Source organism: Culex pipiens, chromosome 1 (assembly GCF_016801865.2).
Source record: "Culex pipiens pallens isolate TS chromosome 1, TS_CPP_V2, whole genome shotgun sequence".
Lineage (NCBI taxonomy): Eukaryota > Metazoa > Arthropoda > Insecta > Diptera > Culicidae > Culex > Culex pipiens.
Window position 1 is genome coordinate 32,347,234 of NC_068937.1, and position 23,994 is coordinate 32,371,227.

General features: G+C 33.5%; 1 protein-coding gene across 5 annotated transcripts in view; it reads right to left on the reverse strand.

The window, feature by feature from the left end:
• LOC120419640 (longitudinals lacking protein, isoforms A/B/D/L) overlaps positions 1–23,994 on the reverse strand; it is a 428,218-nt gene that overhangs the window by 210,660 nt on the left and 193,564 nt on the right. For 4 of the 5 annotated variants that reach the window (XM_052706353.1, XM_052706352.1, XM_052706351.1 and 1 more), the window contains one exon: positions 19,299–19,459. In XM_052706353.1, coding sequence (XP_052562313.1) covers positions 19,299–19,439 — 141 coding nt within the window. In that variant the 5' untranslated portion in view covers positions 19,440–19,459. The remainder of the gene's footprint in view (positions 1–19,298; positions 19,460–23,994) is intronic. The other variant, XM_052706350.1, reaches the window with a different exon arrangement.

The window sequence follows — 23,994 nt, forward strand, 5'->3', positions numbered from 1 at the left end:
TTTTTGAACTATTTTACGGATTCGCTTACAAGAATTCTATCCGTGTATACAAGCAATGTTCCATTTAAGTTTTAGATATGTTTTTCAATTATTTCTGTGATTTTTTTATATTTGATATATATAAAAAATTTCGACGGTTTTGTTCGAACGCGCATCAGTTGATAACGGAAAGTCGGATCGGAGCGCTCTTTGCTGCGTTGGGTTCGTATAAGCCCAAGGAAGGTTCTTACGCTAAAAAGTTGCAACTTTGGCCACTCTGGAACCGATTCCGGAAGATCTGCAGATTGTATGGGAAAAGTTGCGTAAAATCAAATTTTGATCACAGGAGGCTAAAAACGTCAAGGAGCGAAAAAATGACAAGACGAAGTTTGTCGGGTAAGGCTTGTTTGATATAAGAATATTTTTCTTCCAAAATTTCTGGGGGAGGGCAAATTGTATGGGCTGCCCCCCCAGCCAAATTTTAGGGGGGGCAAAAAGTACCGTGCCCCCCCAGAGTCGGCGCCCCTGGCCTCGATTATCTGAAGGTTTGTATGAGATTTCGGATAATCGAATCACGAATAAAAAAAATCGTTTTTTTTATTTTCTACTTTTAACATCAAATTCGTGTTCTGCGACCTTATTTAAGTCAAATTTTGAATGGTTGATTGCCTTTTAAATTGAAAAATTTGACCGCCATCTTGGATTCAAAAATTCTAAATCACTTTAGAGTAGTTTACTGCCCCTGATCGCATAAATGTCCCATATGCATTTTCATCGATTTCGAGTTATTGATGCAGTTTGGTTCAAAATTGTGTGCTCTTTCAAAAGAGCCTATAACATCCAGTACTTTGTTCTAGAAATCAGGAAGAAATCAATTTTTTTTCGTGAAAACTTAACACGTACCCTTATGTATGGGACAAACTTAAAGTGCGTTTTTCTCAGCTTGCTGTTTTTGCATATAGGACATTTATGCGAACATGGGCAGTTTAGGGGTCATACTAAAGCTCAACAATCAAAAATAAGACAACGAAAAAAATGAAAAGTGATTCGATTATCCGCAGACTGGATTGTAAGCCCACGATGCCTAGGAATTTATAATTGGGAATAGAACCAACCTCGCCAACCTTTTTACTTGTGATCCAATTTTAGCTCAAATGTTTTTTTTTTCCAAAATAATTAAACCTGTTTGGCGATTAGGACGGTTCTATCCGCAATAGGGTGGTTAAAAACATTACGTTTTCAGCGCCTGCAAATTTTCTAACAGAAATTCTGGGTTCTACGAAAAACTCAATTCTATCGATCGAAAAGCCCGAAAAATGTTTATGTTCGTTTTTCGGGCCCTTCCAAATGTTTATTTAGCAATTTTGATTGGTTTTATATCGATATTCAGTTGAATGAAGAATTTGCAAAATTAAGTTTAGTCAAGTTTATATAGAATTTCTAAAGTAAAATAAACTTTTATACTAGTTTAGGATTAGGAAACTTTATATTCAATCCATTTTTTCAATTAGACCGTTGGAAATATGAAGTTAATGCTTTGAACAAAAACCATTTTTAAAGATTAGTCCATACAAATCTACAATTTTGTGGAGCTATGCCAGATAAATGATGTAAAAATATTAAAAAAAACGGTACCCTTGACAACATCTCTCTAATCAATTTACATAGTTTCTTTGGCAAGCCAGTTGGTATTGATGGGAAGCATTCTAGAAAATTATTTCAGACTTTTTCTCATGAAAAAATGTTACTTCACATAACAAACATTTTTGAATTTTCCAATCCTTTTGAGTTATAACAAAACATACTAAAAAAATCATTTGTCCGTGTTTTCATAATGCGTTATTTTCCAAACCCGTTAAAAAGTCACCCTAGTTTACGAAATTTTCAGATGAAAATTCAATTTAAAACCAACAAAAACTCAATTTTTATGGATACAACATCCATCTTAAAATGATTGTTTGTATTGAAAGTGTGTTTTTTTTATAGTAGAACTCTGGAAATATTTGATTTTCAAAATGTCAATTTAAAATTACAACTAAAAAAATAATTAAGACGAAATATTTTCTATAAATTATTTTTTTTTACATTGAGATCCCAATTCTGAACAATAATTCATAGACATTTTGCTGTTAAAAGTTTGCTAAATATCTATTTCAAAAAATCTTAAGTACCGTCATCTGAGGTGAATCGGGACTACAGTCTGAATAGGGACAGCAGTGTTTAGAGCACTTAAAGGTTTTAAATTTGGAAATGGATGTACACATTTTGTTGGTCTGAATCTGTTTTTTCCGAAACCAACCAGAAAAATCAAAATATTGTGCTCTAACATGGTTAAAACTGCTGCCCCAATTCGCCCCATTTGTCCCAATTCACCCCAGTTGACGGTACCAAACATTTTAAACAATTTTAAACTGTCAAAAACTGCTCAATCTGATTTAAAAAAACATTTAAATTTAAATTTAAGACTAAAAATAATACATTCAAAGCAATCTTTCCTTCATAATTTAGAAAAAATAATAAAAAGGGCTTTCTAAGGTTCTGTCAAATATTAGCCTGAAAAATGTATAATAGAATTTTGTTTTAATTAATATTGAACTATTATTGAAACATTGTAAAATAAAAGTTTAAAACTTGGTCGTTCGTTGTGCTTATTGAATTCAAAAAAGTATTAGATCATACAGCTGTGTGAATTTTTGGAATCTGATTCGAACTGTTGATATGAAAATTTTAAAGAAACATATTTATTTTAAAGTTTACAAATAAAAACATAACCAACAGAAAAACATCCAAAGCCAAGTAGCTAGAGTCAATTCCAAAGAATCAAAATTTGAGAAAAGAAAATATTTGATTCATTTAAGAGGAGTTTGTTGAACTTTGACTAAACATTTAATATTTTCCTGGATTATCAGCCGAATTCCCTTGTTTTCACGGGTTTCTCTCGGTGGAATAAAATTCCTAAATTATTCCCGGTTTTCCCAATTTTTCCCGAAGTGGCCCGCCACCCTCGTGTATTATAGTGTTCGACGATTGTACAAACTTTTTAGACATACTGTATATCTGAAATTTAGGGGAACTATACCCTTTTTCAGCCTATTTCTATTATCAGCCTATCAGCACTTTGATCATGAATTACAGCTTTCATAAAGTGTTTTTGACTGTTCGAAAGTAATAAATAGCTCAAATAAAAGTGATCAAGCAACTCTCCATTGTTGATACATCTGAAAATCTTGATTTAATAGCGGAAAACGGCAAAAGTGATGAGAATCGGTCGAACGGCTTAGAGTGATTAAAATGGGTATATTTCCCCTAATACACTTTTTTAAATGAGCAGTTTAACGATCACTTTTTTGTATTTTATCAATTTATATAATCGTACAAATATTGTTCCAAGTTGCAGCATTTCTCAGCATGATTTTAATTTTAGCAATATTTGCACTATTTTTTTGCAAACCAAAATCAAATGAAATAAGTGCTTTTCTTAGTTCTGTAAATGTCACAAATTTTCAAAATATCAATGAATTTATGCAAATATATTTTTTCAATTAGTCTGCAGTCCTGCCTTTCGAATTTTAGGTCGAAAAAAAAATACTAATAAAAATCATACCTCAAATGTATTCTAAATAGTTGTTTTTAATAATTTTTCATTTGAGTTTAAATTTTCGGCAAAAAATATTTTTTGCAATCCTGTTAGCCTTCTTTTTATCACCAAAAAAAAAATCAGTACATTATTAGTAGTTTATGCAACAAGTTGCAAAAAGAAGATTTTTTCAGCACGAGTCGTACATTTATCCAACGAGGTTCACCGAGTTGGATAAATACGAAGAGTGCTCAAAAAATCAAGTTTTGTAACGAGTTCCATACAACATTTTTTGCAATTGTGAAAAATACCCATTGAGTGAAATTTTAAGTCAAATTTTCATGTATTTTGTCAATAAATCGTTTAAATCAAAAAAAAAGTTGAAAAGTGTAAGAAGTGCTAAAAAGTTCAACTTTTAGCACCCATTTCAGTGCTGAAAAGTAGAACTTTTCAGCATTTATTATGAAAAGTGTTGCTCTTCGATTCTGTTATTTTTGGTACAGAAAAGTAGGCTATTTCGTCGTTCAAGAATGACAGGAAAAGAAAGTAGTTTCACGACGGAATTTCAAAAAGTTCTTTTTAACATCCATTTGAGTGCTGGTTTGTTCAAATTTTAAGCACTTGTATCGAAAAGCTTCGTGAATATTTGGAAAATTTAGAATGGACAAGAAATTTGAATTTTTATAATGCAAAAAAAAAAACTGCTTTTCCAATCATCTCTTGTGACAAAATAGCCAACATAGAGTCACTAAAAATAAAAGTGCTAAAAAGTTCATAAAACCACTCTTTTGAGTGCTGAAAAGTTCAACAGTTTAGCACTTGTATTGAAAAGCAATACGAGTCATGCTGAAAAGTCATTATTTTTATGCCATAAATTGTTATTTCTATTTCAAATTACTATGGAGCCACCTTTAGTCAATAAAAAACTTAAATTGACGATCTAGATTGCTTTTAACAATAATTAACAATTATACAATTTCACGATTTCAAAAAGGATCTGCGTGGATCTGGTCTTGGTAAGTGATGTGACAAGAGACTACTGTTTTCAATTATTATGGTTGAATTCATTAAATTAACGAAATAAGTAAAGTGCTCGGATCAAGGGTGCACTGAAAAAAAATATGGTGATTTCTACATCTTTAATGTCAGAAAAATGTGTAATTTTACCTCTGAAAATGTGTAATTTTACCACTATTCTGAAGTAATGTCGCATTTTCAGTCTAAATTGAGGTAAAATTACATCATAAAAGAGGTAATATTCAACATTTCAAAATTACACCTTACAAATTTACACAATTTTTTACTGTGTGGTAAATAACCATGTCTATGGTTCAAATTAAAAAAAACTGAAGAAAAAACCCCAAAACAAATCTGTTTATCTGATATCAACTGCCACCGAAGCTTGGTTCTATCTTTTCTTTAAATCCTTGTCGACGATACCACCAATTTTCGGCGCCAAACTTCACTCCAAGTACTCCGATGTGACGCAACTTTCCATTTGCGTAACAAACATTTTTGCGTCATTCCCGCGGACCTCAACGCAAATCCAGCTAATCGGACCTGCTCCGTGTCCTGAACCGTTCAATTTCCTCATACCAATCGTCGGACCTTGGCTCAGTTCTCCCATCATCACAACAGCGCGCACGCTCGATCAATAGGCAACGTCTCGCTGCAGCAGCTTGGTGCAGGTCACGGCTGTCAAGACGGTCTTTTTTTTTATTGAATGGAGTTCTGTAGTAGCTGCCTCGTAGTAGTACGCCGGGACTCGCGGGGGCCCATTGTAGCTGATTGGATTTCAAACGGCTCTAGGGTGAGAGAGGTTGAGGGACGCGGAGTAACAAAAGGAGCGTAGATTGCAACAGCAGTCCTGCGCGACCTGCTACACCGCGTTGACTTGTCGAGTTGCAACACTGCCAAGTCTCGGGCCAAGAAACGCACCTCCAACGAAGGTAGATTAGTCATCAGGGTTGATGTGGCTAATGTGAATAATTTGCCTTTGATTGGAAAAGTATGGTGGTGGAAACTGTTGCGTAGAGAGAGGGAAGGGAGATGTGGGGTATCTATTGAGAAAGACTTTGTTGCGGTTGTGATGGTGGAGGTTTGCTGAAGTGGGCTTTGAAAGTTATTAGAGTGATTCGGTGCAGGGGAGGAAAATCAATTTTCTTTTGATGGTTGGAATGCAACACTAATACAAGAATGATATTAAAAAATATGAGTTTCATACAAATTTCATGAATTAGATTAAATTTATTTTTACTTTTTGACTTAATTTTAGAACAATATTACTTTAGAATGATATTGCTAAGGATATCTACATGAGAGCATGAGCATGAGAGATCACCCATGATTGCCCCTCCGTTGCTGAACAGAACCGTAATATCCTTTCAGCACTACTGATTATAGGCTTCGACGATCTAGTGGTGTTTCCCTTATCAACAGGATGTATGAATGCGCTGAAAAGATAAAATACCATGATTGCTAAAACTAGATCAGTTGCAAATAGGTAACAGTCATTGGCCACCAACGGCGCCCGCCATGTCAGTTTGTAGATCTAGATTTTAAGGGACGGGAATGTTAGTTAGCTAGCGCAATGATATTGCTAAGGATATCTACAGGTCGAAAATTGTAATTTTGTAATAATTTCTATCATTAATTTGTGAAAAAGCTTTCTAAAGAAATCTAAAAAATCAAGTCCGTAAACATTTCTAAAGTGCAATTTTGAGTTTCAAAATTTTGTTTTGTGTCTTAGCGAATTAGTTTGAATCGCAGTATTTGCATTAAAAAGTTATTAAATTAAAACCTTGTTTATTTGGAAAACCAATCCAATTTATTTTAATGATTTACATAATTTATGTAAACAGTTGAAATTCAATTATTAAAAACAAGTTCTCTTTTCCTAAAGAACAATTTAAAGCTGTGTGAAAAAAAAAAAATGCTCAACCTTCTTCAATGTTTTTGCCTTTCCTCTCTAAAAATTTCCTTTAACAATAGGAGATTTTTTTACAACTTCACGGACAACGTGATATTAGTTAAATTTAGAAACTTCAGTGATATTTAAAAAGAATTTAATCAATACTAAAATACACAGATCCTCTGTAATTATAAAGTCAAATGTAATTACAAAAGCCGACTCGGTCCTAACCAGGTCCCAGTACCGAAAAGGACCTAATAAAAATAATTTTATGAAAAAAAAAATACTTAAATACAACAAGATTTAACTATATTTCCGCCAATCCAGTAATACATTTTCTAAGAATTTAGCTTTCTGTTTGATTAGTTTTATGCACCTTAATATCCAGTATGTTTTTTTTTAAGTTTTTCAACATGAAAAAATAGTCCCGTGAAATTTTCACAAATTTTGATAATTTGGATTGATGGATGAAAAGTTATTTATTTTCAGCGTGAAAATTACTAAAATTTATAAATAATTTCTGTTAAGTTTCTGACATAACTCATTTATTATGTTTTAAATATAGTTTTCTTTTTTTCTGATCTGCTTGAGCTTTGTGAAAAACATTTAAAAGATTTGATACAGATTCGGGGATGAAATTACGATTTTCCAGGTTATTTTAACATATTGTAACGTGAAAAACACTAAGCCTGATCGTTACCTGTTGAGAAACGTTTATTTAAGCTCTTTAAGGCAAAACAGTCAAAATTTTTAACATTTTGATTCTGGAACTTTGATTGAAAAAAGTCGGAAAAAATAAGGATTTTGCATTTAATGAATAAATTGATTTTGCATAAAAAACAGTTGCAAAATTATTTAGAAAACGTAACTGTTTGAAAATTGAAACTAATTTTTAATTTAGTTTTTTACAGCCTTTTAATAAAAAAAACAAGATTTGGAAAGACATTTTTTTAAACGTTACATTATATTCATTATTGAATCGAATTTAAAAATAAAAATTGAAATTTTTTTTTTACATGATTATTTTTTAAACATCTTGAAAAACATTCTAGGGTATAAGACCCTATTTTGGACCTACTATGCAAAGCGTCAACATATTTCGCATAGTTCTCAGCAACGGTCTAACTAATTTGGCTCGTTTCAGGATTGTTTTGTGCCTTAATTTATGCTTAACAAAGTGTACTATTGAAAATTCAAAATAATTTAACCATTTCATTGTAATAAGCATTTCAAGTAAAACATTTTTTGGATGCTTTTTGGACTTATTGAATGTATTTTGGAGACATCGCTGAACCTATTTTGGACCCACACTCTGATTGGTTGAAATTTGGACAACTCGAATTGCGGCGTGCGGCGGCAACACGCACACTTACAAAAACTCGGTTTGATAAACCAAAGGGCCTATCCACATTATAATTTGGAAAATATTTATTTCAGAAATTAAATAATTATGATGAAACAATGGATTTCAATTTGAAAACGTGTTTTAATCATATTGAATGGAAACTCACGCATCTTTAGCAGGTCTCTGTCCTATTTACAATTTGCATATTCTTACGACCTAATTGTTCAAGCATTAGAACATAAAAGACAACCCGTTATTACTCGCAATAAAAACACCTTATCTTAAAATTAAATGAATGACATAGATACATAACAAGTTACAATGAAAAAAGGTTCTAAATTTTACGCAGAGCTTATGTTCAAATATTATTAAACAATCAAGAAATTTTAAAGGGAGATTATAGCTTGTAACTTGGTGTGAAACTTTCTCATCTGTCATGTTAAACTTTACAGTTGCTTGACAAAAAGTTTAACTACATGTTGCACTTTAAAAACAATGTAATATTTGAAAAAAATCTTTGTTTGAATATCAGGGTGCCTTTGATAGTCATAGTTTGTCTTGTTAAAAGCAGATTTGAGGTTTTCAAACATTATTTTTACTTCGAACTTACCACCACTTAGGTTGCTGATATAATTTTTAAGAAAATCATTTATGTCAGTACTTAGTTAACTATGTTTATAAGCTTTTTAACATAATACATATAAATTTTAGGTAATATTGGTAAAAATTCAGAACTTTGCCTGAAATTCGTTGAAACTAGTTTTGTTTATTTTATTATGGATTTATATTACATGTATAACTGAATTTAAAGAACGAATCAAAAGTTTTCACATTTTATATGAAATTTGTTTTACTGGAAATGCCTTTGAATTATGAGATTTTTTTAAATTATGTTTCAAAAACAAATAATATTTTATAATATTTATAAAACTTATTTTACCTTTTCCCAGTAGAAGATTGTCCGAAGAATCCGAAAATGCATTCCGTTTTACGATTCAAAATCATGTTCATTGAAAAAATCATGACACGTTGAGAAGATGAAAATAATGCTATTTATCAACATTTTCTTAGTTATAGTCAACTAACTTTTTAAAATTTCAAAATTTCATGAAAAGTTCTTCATGAGGTACTTTGAGCACTTCTCTACCACGGTCAGTATGGCCATTACCCTTACCCACTAACAAAATCCCAAGTAGAAGTAGTTTTCCGGCACACGTGGGGGTGTGGATATCGTATAGAACCCACCCTTTGTAGCAACCTGTGCTAACTAACATTCCCGTCCCAATCCCCCGAGAACTACAAACTGACATGGCGGGCGCCGTTGGTGGCCAATGACTGTTACCTATTTGCTTCAGATCTAGTTTTAATGATCTTGATGTTTTATCTTTTCAACGCATTCATACATGCTGTTGATAAGGGAAACACCATTAGATCGTTCAAGCGTATGGTCGGTTGTATTGATAGCATATTACGGTCCTGTTCAGCAACGGAGAAGGACAACCATGGGTGGTCTCTCATGCTCATGCTCATGCTCATGCTCTTCTCTACCACGGTCAGTATGATTCCATACCATTCCGTACGTATTCAATTTGTACTCTTCATTTTGCGGAAAAATATCAAACCTATCAAAGTCACCCCGGCTATATGTCTCAAATCATAAAATTCATAATGTTAACATCGCATTAACCTCTTATGCTAATTTTTTTCGAAGATTTTTATTTTTCTAGCTGGTTTAATTGTGTTTCTAACATGATTGACACGGTAAAATCTAAAAGTGTAATTTATTATAAACCAACGCTGCCAATTGTGAAAAAATACGTTATACCTGTATTTTTAAAAATTGTATATAGATAAATATGCAAAAATCAGTTAAAACTCACAAAAAATATATTTTCCATATGCATATTTCTCTGATTAGTTTGCAATACGTCGTAAAAGCCATCACGATCTCCGACACTTATTTGATTTTTTTTCTGAACCAAACCAAATTTTGTTTGTTTTCCAGTAAAGAGCATTTAAAAGACGTGCAGATGATAATTCAAAGCATTTTTTATTTATAATTCGTAAATTGATCGAGAACTAATCGAAAAATTGATTTGTTTACAACTAGCGCTTAGGATCTTTTTAAAACTAACTCAAGATTTTTTAAAATTTAATTCATACGACTTTTTCAAAAAACCACTCGTAAGCGATGTTGACAGCTCACGGTGACAGCTGACGATTTAATGAACTAGACCCTTTAGGTTTTTCAATCGTTTCCCCTTCAATTCCAACAGGGTACACTCAAAATCAGAAGTACCCTTCAAAAAGGGTTTTATCTACCCTTTATCTGTCATCCCATAGAAAAAAAACCCTTTTTGAGGGTTACTTCCACCCTTTTTCAAGTTTACCGGTAGTAACCCTTTTCAAAAGGGTGACGACGGGTGAACTTGAAAAAAAGGGTGGAAGTTACCCTCAAAAAGGGTTTTTTTTCTTTGGGATGACAGATAAAGGGTAGATAAAACCCTTTTTGAAGGGTACTTCTGATTTTGAGTGTAGCCAGTTTGCATTTTTTGAAGCAAAAATTAAAAATATATGCGGCTAAATTGGTGATAATGATGTTAAGACAAAAATAAATCAACAACAGTTTAAATTTTGGGATACTTTGCAATCGGTCCTAACAATCATCTAAATCTCTAGCATCAATTTGCATTTTTATCGTTTAAAAAATATATTTTCATTGTTTCTGTTAATCATTTGCTTTTTAATGCTTAGATTTCATTCGAATAATTACAGTAAAGAAATTCAATTCAAAATATTAAATTAAAAAATTTCAATCAATTTCAATGAAATATCGAAATAAATTGATAAACAAAACTGGCAACACCTTGTTATGCATGTGTTGGTGATAGCCTTGAACCGACGGCAAAGTAGCTCCAAAAACTGATCCAACGCGGCTGATTTGAAAAAATATTTTGAAATGAGTTTTTTTTCGATAATAGAATAGTTATTTCAATGGTTTAGTGACGGAAAACAAGAAAAAATTAAATAAACAACAGTTACATTGCTCGGAAACCGGACGAAATTGCTTGGTGTCAGTGCAAAACAGAAAAAATCATCATGGTGTCGCGAGCCAAATCTGATAAGCAACGAGGCCGGAATTTTTGGACCTAATCGATGTGCTAGGAAAATGAAAGGAAGTTCGAATGGCGTTGGAAAAAGTGGCTGAAAAAGCGGAAATAATCAAAAATGTTAACATTTTTGGAAGAGGTAAGATACAAAACGATCCTGCCTACACTTTCTGTTGGTTGGATTCAGTGAATTCGTACTTTAAAAGCCTGAACTACCTCGATTAATAAAAATAGGTCCAAAATAGGTACTAGGTCCAAAATAGGGTCATATACCCTAGATCAAATAAGTTTAAGGCAGTTTTGCAGTAAATTAGTTCTAGAAAAAAACCAAACCACAAAACAAAAAGTTCCAGAACACCGAACTTTTTAGAATTTTTTTTTCCGGCCAATAGGACTTTTTGTTTTCTACTTGTCAGTTATTTTCGAGTGTTTCTACAATTTCCACAATTTTAAAAACTAAAACAAATTTTATATTAAGTACAAAAATACAATTACAAATTTCGATGTAATTGAGGAAAATTATATTCAAATTGAATAGTTGAACCTTTTTTTAAATTTTAAACACCATTTTGATATATGAAATTTAAAAAAATCAAAAATATTTTCAAAAAGAATGTTGACCTAGACCACAAATCCAAGAAAAAACGATTCACTTTAGAGTTTAGAGTTGTTGCAAACAGAAAGAGTAAACGGGAGATCAGAATAAACCAATATTTGATTGGTTTTCTTTTGCATTTAAACGCTGAAATTTAACCGATCTTGAATTATTATCAAAATATTTTTTTAAAGGAGTGCGTTTTTTTTTTGCGATATGAGTTTTTATAACTTTTTTGATCGCTTAAAATAGCGAGATCTGTTATTATTCGGATTATTGATTTAAAAAAAACGTTCCAGAACTGTTTTGAATCAATTCTTTGCTTACGAATTAGATTGTACGGATTAAATTATAGGATTTTTATTCGGATATTGGACATACACAGATTAGAGATTGTATACCTAGGTCTATTAATTGTATGAAAAATAATTCTATGGGTGCTCAAAATATTTGTTTGGTTGTCGGATTTTCAATTTATATGGCTGATTGAATAAAAACCCTCCCAGAATTCTTGAATCTTTCGTGAGGTTGCTCTTAACCTTTGGCAGCGTTGTCAGACCTTTAAATAGAAATTTGAAAAATAAAGACTGAATTGAAATGATTTCCAAGTGAAACAAAGTGCCAACTTTTAACCAAGTGTTAATCACTGATAGCAAGCGTTGCAATTTGTCTTCCCTCAACCCTGATGGCAATCTGTCAATCTCGGCCCCGTCACCAAACTGGTTCGACACCAAAGAGTTCCAGGCAGTGGCTGCAGTAGTGATTGGCTGGCCACCACAGCATCACTGCACCCTCCTTCAGCAGTGACACCAACAGCAGCAGTGGTCAACGGGCGAACAAGTGTGTCCACAAGAAGTGTCGTCTTCCCCCGAGGGAGTTTGGGTCCGCGAGCCGGTCGTCGAATGAGAGCAAACACGACAGCGTACAACCAAACAACACGACAGGCGACGACAAAACGGGCGCGCGCGGGCGCGAAATTGAGACCAAAACTCCGGGACTCTCGTACAGCCCGAGGACATACGTGGCCGTTAGGAACCCGCGCGACTTCAGCGCTGACTAATGGGAAACAAGTAGAAATTTGATAATTCGCTTGTAACCTCGCTTGGCACCTCGAGGGGTGAGGGTTTGCCGCAAATTGACTTCCGAGAGTGCGAAAGTCAATCGAGAAGAGGTCTCTGGTGTTGCACCGCAAAAGCCCATAAATCAAAGCCGTCGAGCTGAACGGCGGAGAAGGAGAAGGTGGGGAGGTTAGCCAATCACATAATCGCGTCCTGAAGAGCGGGGAGTCAAAAGTCACACGGCCGCTGTGGCCACTTTGGCGGTCTTCTCTTTGTGCGATTGCATCGGTCGGCGGTGCATCCAGCCGATACGGTACGGGCGCAGGCCGGTAGACTGGTTCAGAGTTGTCCGCAGCGATGAACTGAACAACTTTGTCGAAGACCGCAGGTCGATTGGAGGTAACCCTGTCGAGTTACAGCGACTTCAAGAATTTGTGGACAATTTCTTGCAGGGTTAAATGGGTCATTCCCAATTTTTAAGACAGTTTTCTAATTTTTGAACAATTGAATTAACTCTCCTAATAATGTTTCGTTACAATTTGGAAAAAATAAATAACAAAAACTTACAGATAAGGGCTCCAATTTCAAAATCGCTCTAACTTGGCAGGACTACATCCAATCGAGTTGCGATCTTCGACAAAGTTGCTCACAAACCCTTAAGGAATCCCTACAGCGACTCTGAACCAGCCTAAAGTTGCACGCTGCGCGCCTTGTGAAAAGATCATCAACGCATCATTACATTCACTTCATGCAGGGAAGGCCCCCTCGCGATGTCCAGGTCTCTTGCTAAGTACCGGACCGGACGACGACGATGAGAACGCACTTTGCCGCGGTGCAGCATCATCCCCGAGAGAAGTGGTCATGCTGAGCTTCGGGTTGATGTTTGGGCTACCGTTTTTGCTGGGTTCCGCGTTATGATCAGCAGAATTTTTGCAACGGCAACGACGACGACGACGACGACGGCTTGCACCGATGAAGAGATTGATTTCAATCGCAATTGGCTATTGGCATGGGAGCGCACTTCTGGGTGAGCGGAGATATGGTCGGTGGCGGCTGAATGATGACGCTGCGTTAAGATTTTTAAACATTTTTTTTAACGTGTAATCTTGGAAGCGTAAATAGAGTCGCAGTGGTTTACGAGATGAATCCATCACTCTGTTGGAAGAGATTTACTGGAAAGTGGGGGCATGAGTTGATCTACTAAGCTAATAACTACAAGACTTCACGTACAGTAAGTCAGAATTTTTATCTTAAACAAAATTTTCAAGTGATTTTGAATTACTTTCTTTCTTCAAAACGGAACTTGTATACTTCGTCGAATTTGATCTTGATAAAAAAACTAACTTAATCCACCTATGTGGTTAGTGCCTTCCTCCCTTTTTACCAACATTTGGTGATATGATTGTCCCGCCCGTGTGGATCAATCGGACCGCGCACTGGACTCACAATCCAGAGGTTGCTGGTTCGAATCCCGCGGCGGGCGCTCTAAAATTCTTTGTGTAAATATGGGTATTCGGCGCCGTCGCTCCGTGCCATACTTTCATACACTTAGGAGCCCAGGGCGGCGAAGTCCTTGTAGATAAAAAGGAAGACACTAGTGGTTGGTACCAGAAATGGTGGCCGACAGCTATAAAGTCAAACTTCCTTTTGGTGATATGATGGGTTTGGACAAAAATTCCATCTATTTCTCAATAAAAAAAAAAAACAAAAATCACTTAAGCGGTCATAACTTAAGACAGAGTTGACTCATTGGAAAGACTCATTACCTAACCAAAGATGACGGATGATGGATACGGACATAGCTTAGGCAACCTTCGGGAAGTCGCGTGTTTTCGCCCTTCTTACAAATGCCCTTACAAACTGTGTAAAAAAGTACATTTACGTGACTGCCGGTGGGTTAAAAAATGTACATAAATATCACTAAAGTTGCCATATCTCGAGACAGGGTTGCCAGATCTTCAATGTTTTGGACACATTGGAAAGGTCTTTAGATTACACAGTAAAAAATTAATGTAAATTTGGAAGCTGAAATTTTGGAAGGTTGAATATTACCTCTTTTATGATGTAATTTTACCTCAATTTAGACTAAAAAAGTTACATTACAGCAGAAAAGTGGTAAAATTACACATTTTCGGAGGTAAAATTACACCTTTTTTCTGACATAAAAGATGTACCCCTTCCCAGATGTAATATTACCATGATTTTTTTTTCTGTGTACCTAACCAACGATGGGTCGGATGATGGATCCGGACATAGTTTACATACATTTAAGTGAGATCCGGCTTCAAAAAAGTTCATAAATATCACTTAAGTGGTCATAACTTGATACAGGGTTGCCAGATCTTCAATAATTCAGACTCGTTTGAAAGATCTTTTGATTACCTATCCAACTATAGGTTGGATGATAGATCCGGATATAGTTTTCATACAGATAAGTGAGATCCGGCTTCAAAAAAGTGCATAAATATCACTTAAGTGGTCATAACTTGAGACAGGGTTGCCAGATCTTCAACGTTTTAGACTTGTTTGAAAGGGTTTTCAATCACCTATCCAGTGATGGTTTGGATGATAGATCCGGACATAGTTTTCATATAGATAAGTGAGATCCGGCATCAAAATTCCAGCATCCGATTCTGAATTCTGACACTTTTTTATACGTAACATTTGAACTACTTGTCGGATCTTCAAACAATTCAATAAATAACTGACATAAACTTTGAATTTTTTTTTGCAGCGGCCTTAGTAGCGAAAATTCAAGCCATTCATGACCCAATCTTGTTACAATTTTTTTTTTTACAAAATGTGAATTTTACGGAGCAAAAAAACTCTATTTAAATGCCGTTCAGTTCAAGACTGGTGTTCGAGCCTGAACCTGTCAGATCGAAGAAAATTTTGGTTTGGTTTTGGCAGCACTGCGCTTGCTGTGATGACAACTGCCACGAAGGTGGCAACCCAGCCTGCGTCGTTGCCAACAGCGAAAAAGACGCGCGCAACGACGTGTGCTCGGCAGCAAGCGAGACAGAGCTGGCAACAGCGCGTCGACGACGACGCCGTGAAGGGATCGCGCGAAACGACGTGCGCGGCAAAAACGCGCCGTTGACGACGGCCTGAGCGAGAGAGAGAAAGGGAGAACGAACGGCGCACGAAGACGTTCGTGAAGGATTTTGGCGCGCAACGAAAGAGGACGACGAGAAACCTGCGCGTCGGAACAAGTGAAGTTAAGTTCATCGCAAGCAGCCGAACCGGTCGGACGTCAAGTCGAGCGCGTCGCGATCGTCGGAAGGAAACACAAATAATCGCTAAAATTAAGTTAAGTAGCCGTAAATAGAATTAGTGAGAGAAAAATTCTAGTGTTTTTCTGTTTGCCTGTGATACTTCCGACCCTCCCAAGCTGGTTCCCCAAGTCCGCCTGAAGTGAAGTGAAAATACAGTCCGCTCCGTACAACTGGTGCAACATTTTTTTTTGCTTTCACTTTTCCAAAAATCATCATCAGATAGTTTGTTTACCAATTAATCATAGAAATTATGACAATAATATTATTTGATTTGCATTCAACAGTTTATAAGTTTCATAGATCAGCGTCACGTTCTACAATGATAGGATTTTATTAAAATAACATATTTTTGAAAAAAACTCATACTTGCATAAGGTAATTGCAAATTTATTTAAAAAAGATTCCATCAATTTCAAAACTAAAAAAAAAACATAGTGCACCCGATTGTTAACCACTAAAAGTACAACAATCATATTTTCTTTTATTCAAATTTAAAAAAATACTTGTAAGCTCTATTCAAATATTAAATTTTGGTGTCACAAATCGGAACAAAACAATTAATACATTTATTACATTTATTAATATTTGTCAGTATTATCAGTATTATAAGTTTTGAGTATTTTACATAAAACATGTTATGATTCGATTTGACTACACAGAAAAAAAATGATGATAATATTCATTAGGAAATGGTGACAGATTTTGTGTCAAAAAAATTGTTATATTACATTAGAAACTTGTCGATTTTCATCAGGGTAACATTTCTACACATGTTTTAGGTAAAATTACTTTAAAAAAGGTAATATTCAACCAACAAAATTTTCAACCTACCAAAATTAAACTTAGCTGTGAAACATTTTGGAAAACAAGGCATGAACATTATTTTTTTCTGATTCAGATAACTTCAGATAAAATTTCGTGTCATTTGAGGCTCATATTGCAAAGTCATGTTTTTATTTTTTTTTTAGCAAGTATTTGAAAGAAATTAATTATTTTAAACTAACAATTGTTATACAGTGATGAAATTCGCTTGGTTTGCATGTTGGTAATATTAAGAAAAAATCGCGAATATTGAAATTTGAAATTGAAAATTATTACGCTCTAAATTTTGTTGTTGTTGAAATTTTAGTATTTTGCCAAATTTTGTGTCATCAAAATATCTTTAAAAAATACGGAATTTTGAGAAACTTTGAACATATTAACCCTAAATCTTGATGCCTATTGCCCATATTGGAAATTATTAAATTTGGAGTACATTTGCAGCCTAAATTTCTACTGAAGTAAAAATTTACCAAACATGTCACTTTGTTTGCAAGTTCTAGTAAAGTGTTAATCTATACAGAATTTCGCAAATATCGAAAATTTCAGTTTTTTTAAAACAGGTATTTAGTGAAAATTTTAGAAATTCTTAAAAAAAAAAATGGGTCATCTAATATTCATATTGCAAAGTTTTATTTAAAAAATACGATAATTTGTGAAATTTTCAGAATTTCAAACTTAAATCTGAAATTAATTGAAAATATTTAAACAAAATCTTGTTTTGATGCCAATATTGCAAATTATGAAATTTTCAGTATTTAAAAAAATAGTTTTGCCATGTTCACAAGTTTCAATGCAGTTTAAATCTATGTAAAATTTTGTGTAGTTTTATATTCACAATGCAAATAATGAAAAAAAAAGGATTTAAAAAATACAATTTTTTGTGATTTCTTTGCAAAAAAAATGATATTTACATTGCAAGGCAAGAAAATTTATGTTTGTTCTATTCGAAAACTATTGTATGTTACGATTTTTTAAAAATTTTGAACTGAAGTCTCTAGTTAAGTAGATCTTTGCAAAATTTCGCGTCGCATATTTTGCAATGTAAGTTTTTACACTCATTTTTTGTTTATTTTCGGGTGTTCCTGAAGGATTTTTATCCCTAAAATTCAAGAATGCAAATGTTTAAAAGAAAGTTGTAAAAATTCAACTTATTTTCTTCCTTGTTACGAGAAAGTTATTTTGTATTTGTTTCACCCTCTACTGCCAATTTTTTTTTGTTTTTTTTTATTTTTCCCGTTTTTAGGAGGTCATTTTGAGTAACTTTTGTTTTACGAAAAATTTTACTTCTATTGTGTTATAATTTTCGTGTTTCATTTTTAGTATTTTAATTAGCATTTATCATGTTTAGTTTTTATTAGTTTCTGATAGTATTTGGCTTACACTTCATCAGTTTTTACTTGTTTTTAACATTTTCTATTATAGAACGACACCACTATCAACTAAATTGTAAAAATATGCTAAGCTGCATATTCTGGTACTCTGCAAAAATTGTTGCATACTTATTTTCACTTAATATAGGGGAAATGTTAGTAAGAAACAAAACCAAAGTTGACTCCTAAAAAAATGACATTTTCAAAAACATTGGCAATGTCACATAAAACAAGTTACACTTCCAACCTTACAATTTTCTCAAAATTTGATGTTCTTCTTTCCAATGCTTTTTATAGATCAAAAATTGGTTAAAAAATTGATTTTTTGGCGATTTATTTAGATCGAAGCCCGTCTAAAGGCGGGGTTGGGTTGTAGAGGGTCAAATGAATGTTTGACCGAAAGTGGTCACACTATGGTCAATAAATTCAAGGATTTTGTAAAAAAATATCTATTCCAATCATTTATCAAAAAAACTGAAATTGAAAAGAATCAAAAATCAAATTCTGAAAAGTAACAAGGCGTCATCCATAAAGTATGTCACGCTCTAGGGGGGGAGGGGGGGTCTGAGCAAGTGTGACATTGCATGTTATAAGTATAGGAAAAGCGTGACAAAGGGGGGAGGGGGGGGTAAATTTTGGCTGATTCTAGCGTGACGTACTTTATGGATGAAGCCCAAAGAGAGAAAAAAAATGTAAAAAACTGCTTTTTGGAAACAAAACCTCAAACAACGATATCTAATATTTATTTTTTGTTCAAAAACCTTTGTTATTAACCAAAAACAAACAGTTTTATAAAGAGCAAATGACATTCCCCACCTCCCCCTTTCCCAGAATTCCGAAACCGCAATCCATAACCGTATAATTGAGTAAAAATCGCACCTCTCTCGGTGGTGACATTTTTCGCTCGATTCTTTTTTTTTTCATTTCTCTCGATTCCTTTCGTTCGCCTTGCAAACCACACAGGGGAGGTCCCCCTTAATGACCAACGGCAGTCAACCTGCCTTGGACCTGGGAAGATGCGTCCGAAGAGTGTGCGCGGACACATGCGACATGCGACAAGCAGCCCCTGGTAGAGAATTGGCATTGCCGGTGGTCAAACAGCGGCGTTTAATGAAGTGATTACACACCTTCGTCCTCCTTCTTCCTCCTCCTGAGATGAGGGGTTCGGTGGTCACATTTTTCATCCGGGGAGGTCCCCCGTGAGTGGGGTGGGGTTGTCAAAGGAAGTTTTTGTAAAGAATTTTAGAAAATCTTACCTTGTGGGCTCGGATGGAGGCGCCCTCTGAGCAAGCGAGCGTGACGTCCACCAGACTCTCGTCCTGCAGCAACTGGCTAAACACCCCTAACAGGTTGGATTGATGATTGTTCCACCTCAAGCAGTAATGCTCACTGCCCATGTCGGTGACAGCTTACGCTGCTGGAATGAAAGAGAGAGAAAGGGAGAAAAGAACGATGTTTGATTAGTATGAGAATACATAGTTGATTAGGGTTTGGAAACATTTTGCAATATATCTTAATAGAAACACAAAGGCAGATAAAAATTGTAGATTACCTGAAATTAAAAAAAAAAAAATAAGTGTAAGATAAACTGTCGAAGAATAACGAAACACAAATAATATCAAATTACGCATTGAATAAAACTTACTCAAATTGATTTAGACAAAAAATTGAAAACGTCGTTTTATTAATTATGTTGATCTAAAATACAAACCAACTAACATAATACAAAAACATCTAAAGTGTTAGTTCTAAGGAAATACAATTTGAAAACCACTACAAATAAAAAAATACTTTAATTATTTAGTTATTTATAGTTTATTGTTTAAACTGACACAAATTGAAAAAAAACAAAGAACTGTGGAAAATGTTATTGAATTTAAAGCAAAGACTTTTATTAGTGCAAGAGATTAAACACATTTTATTTATTACATTTTAATTTTTTTTATTAAAATACTCCAGAAATGTTATGAAAAAATATTAAGTCGAGACCCTGAGAAATTAAAAACGATATAAATCTGGGGCAGTGAAAAGAAAAGTGCTATGAAAATCAAGGTTGTTAACGATAAAATTATCGAGGCTCGATAACGGTCAGACAGTTCTGTCGTTATCGTCGGGACGATAACGATAATCTATCGTTATCGTTATCCTTATTTCTATAATTCTATCGGCGTTAATCTAATCGCCGACAATTTTAAACCATTCTAAATCGACTTAGTTCAACCATATCATGTTAAATTTTCAATGCTTTCACTAAGAATATATTTTTTGAAAATCTAGTAAGTTTCAAAGTAAAATATGTACTCAAAATTGTTCACAAAATACCGTATTTTTTCGAAAGTACTCAAATTTTCATAATTTGCAATATGGGTATCAAACGAAGCGAAATTTGGTTTGCTTTTTCATATTAAAAGATTTTTTTTTTTAAATACTAAAATTTTCACAAAATACCGTATTTAATAGAACGTACTAACATTTTCTAAATCTGCAATATTGGTATCAAACGACGCACAATTTTGAATGTTTGCATGAAGCTTGCAAAATTTCACTACGTTTGATACCCATATTGCATATTTTGTAAATTTGAGTATTTTTTAAAAATAGGGTAATTGAGGAAAATTTTAGAATTTTCCGAAAATGAAACTCTAATATACTGAAAAAGCAAACGAAATTTCAAATCGTTTGATGCACATATTGCATATTTTGAAAATTTGAGTATTTTCGAAAATATACGATAATTTGTTATAATTTAAGTATTTTCAAAAAAACTCTAAAAAAAATAAAAAGCATGCAAAATTTCGCTTTGTTTGATACCCATATTGTAAACTATGGAAATTTGAGTATTTTCGCAAAAATACGGTATTTTGTGAACAATTTCAGTATTTTACAAAAATACTTTAATAAAGTGAAAAAAAATAAAACATTTCGCTTCGTGTGAAAAAGTGAATTTGGAAAATTTGAGTGTTGTGAAAAAATACGGTAATTTGTGAAAATGTTATTTTTTTCCAAAACAAAATTCTAAAAAATTGTAAAAGCATGCAAAATTTCACTTTGTTCTATACCCATATTGTAAATTATGAAAATTTGAGTATTTTCGCAAAAATACGGTATTTTGTGAACAATTTTGAGTACATTTTTATACTTGGAAACATACAACATTTTCAAAAAATAAATTCTTAGTGAAAGTATTAAAAATTTAACTTGATATGGTTGAATTATTCGATTTTAGAAAGAATTAAAAAATGAGTTGTCGTCCATTGTCGGTGATAAGATTATCACCGATAGAATTATCGAAATAACGATAACGATAGCCATTATCGTTATCGTCAGACGATATTATTATCGATTGACAACCTTGATGAAAATATTCAACAATCTGTATCTTGAGAAAAAAAATCTGATTCCGACAAATTTGTAGGTTATGGTTAGAACTATTCGAAAAACAGGTACACGGGAAAGAAATAAACATTACTTTTTTCACAAAAATACATTTTTTCATGAATTTAAAAAAGGGCTTAAACATAATTATTTGTCCTTTTAAAATGTAAGCAGCGATTAAAAAAACCGAAAATATACTTTTCAAAAGGCTGAGAAAATTTCATACGAGTTTCAATTTTAAATATAAAAAATCGGAATCTTTTTTCAAGATATTATCGATTGACAATTGAGGGCTGAATTGGTAGCACTTAGTAAAAACTAATTTTTCGTAATTATAATTCTTTGCAGGGCAATCAAAGGTAAACAAGTCCCAATAAAAATAGTGCAGAATTTTCTAACTTTTTCTAAACTTTTGTTTAACAGGGATTGACAAGGATGGAAACCATTTAAAAAAAAAATTCTGAAAATTTCTTTCTAAAAATGGCTTTAACTCAAAATTGGTACATTTCCTAACAAAATCGAACAAATGTTTTTTCTATTCAATCAAATTTTACATCTAAAAATTTTTCCAGGAAGCTTTTGTGGGTGAATTTTCAATTCTTTCCAAAAATCACTATTTTTTTATAATTTTTTCCTAAACATTCGTTCGATAAAAGTTGGCACTTTTGTCCACTAAAAACATATAAAAAATGAAAAAAAATCGAAGTTTTGTTTTAAAATGTTTATAAAAATGGTATTTTTTCCGTGTACCTTTTTCCTTGAAGTTTTAATTATCACCTTCAGCTTTGCCGAAGACACCAAATCAATAAGAAAATTCCTTGTCCTTCTCAAGATTTAGATTGTCGAGAATTCACAGAGCACTCTTCTACGGACAGCCCGAAATTGGATAGAATCCTGTATGGAGAAACTAATGATGCAAAATGGCTTATTTGAACATAAGGAATGGATGTACAAAGTTTCTTTCAAATCAAATATCACAAAAAGATAATTGGTAGATTATAGAGAACTGCTCAAATTGGAAAGAGACGCAATTGTCTTGGAAATATATTTTTTATTTGGCTTGCATATTTTTTTAAAGAGACATAACTTTTATCATGCCTTAAGTATTATGCGATTCTTTTCACCTCAAAATTTGGTTTGAATCGTAAAATTCATATTTTTGTAGTCGAAAAGGGCCTTGGAAAGGCCACTGCCAATGTGATTTCAAGTTTCCTCCAAAAAATAACAACATTTAGTAACAAATTTATCTTTGCTTTTTGTTTAGAAACTTTAAATTAATTTTGAAAACACAAACTTTGAAGATGGAATCTGCCGCAAAGGAAAAATAAACTTTTTTAAAGAAAGGGTCTTAATAAATTGAAATAATATTGTAAAATCTTTTCATTCTCCAATCCTTTTTCCAAATAAACCAAAGAGCAGCTCCCCCTCAAATTCCAACACCTTTATCGACGATTGCCAATAACTTCCAATCAACCTAGGAAACTTAACCCTCTACTGCCCAAATTTTTTTTTCGAAATTTTTTATTTTTCCCGTGTTTAGGAGGTCATTTTGAGCTACTTTTGTTCTACGAAAAACTTAACTTCTCTTGTTTTATGTTTTTCTTGTTTCATTTTTAGTATTTTTATTTGCATTTATCATGTTTAGTTTATATTTGGCCTATTCTACCACCTCCTATCATTACATTTTGCCTATCTAATTTTTTCATGTTTTTACAGTCAATATTTCAATTTTTTTTCATGTTTTTCACATTTTCCGCTATAGAATGATACCATTATCATTTGAATTGTGAAAAAATGCGTAGAGGCATAGTCTGGGGCACTAGAAAAATTACTGCATACTTCTTTTTACTGAAAATATAAGAAATGTTAGTAAAAAACACAGCCAAAGTTGACCCCTAAAAAAATGACATTTTTAAAATATTGGCAAAGTCACATAAAACAAGTAAAACTTCCAACCCATAAATTTTCTAAAATTTTAAGAGTTCTTCTTTCCAATGCTTTTTAAAGATCAAAAATTTGTTGAAAAATTGATTTTTGGCGATTTTTTAAATCGAAGCCCGTCTAGAGGCGGGGTTGGGTTGTAGAGGGTTAAAAATATCATTTGCATGTCTGCTGGGCTTGCATTCTGCACTGACAAAACTTATTACCCAATCGCCGCACCCGGCAGTGCGTGACACAATTCCGCACTTAATTTAATTTAGCTTAATTTCTCTTGGGGTCCCGCATCAGGTTCCCTTCTCCTTAGGGTCTTTTCTGCGCACCCCCCGATAATGCTTGTTTATATATGCTAGAGAATGGGTGCTAAATGCCTCCCCCCCCCCTCCTCCCTCTCACACACACCTGAGCAGTTTTAATTTTTCCCTAGCCCGAACAAGACACGAAACCGGGCCTGCGCGCATATATTTATGGGTTCCATTTGCGAAATAAATGCACTTTAAATTGTAGGCTCCCTCTTACACTGCTGAGGCTAGACTCTTTTTTTTGATATTGTTATTATATTTACCCATTGCGGTTTGGCATTCGCCGCATTCCACCAGAGCCTACCTGGGACGCTGGGATCACTGACCAGCAGCTGCT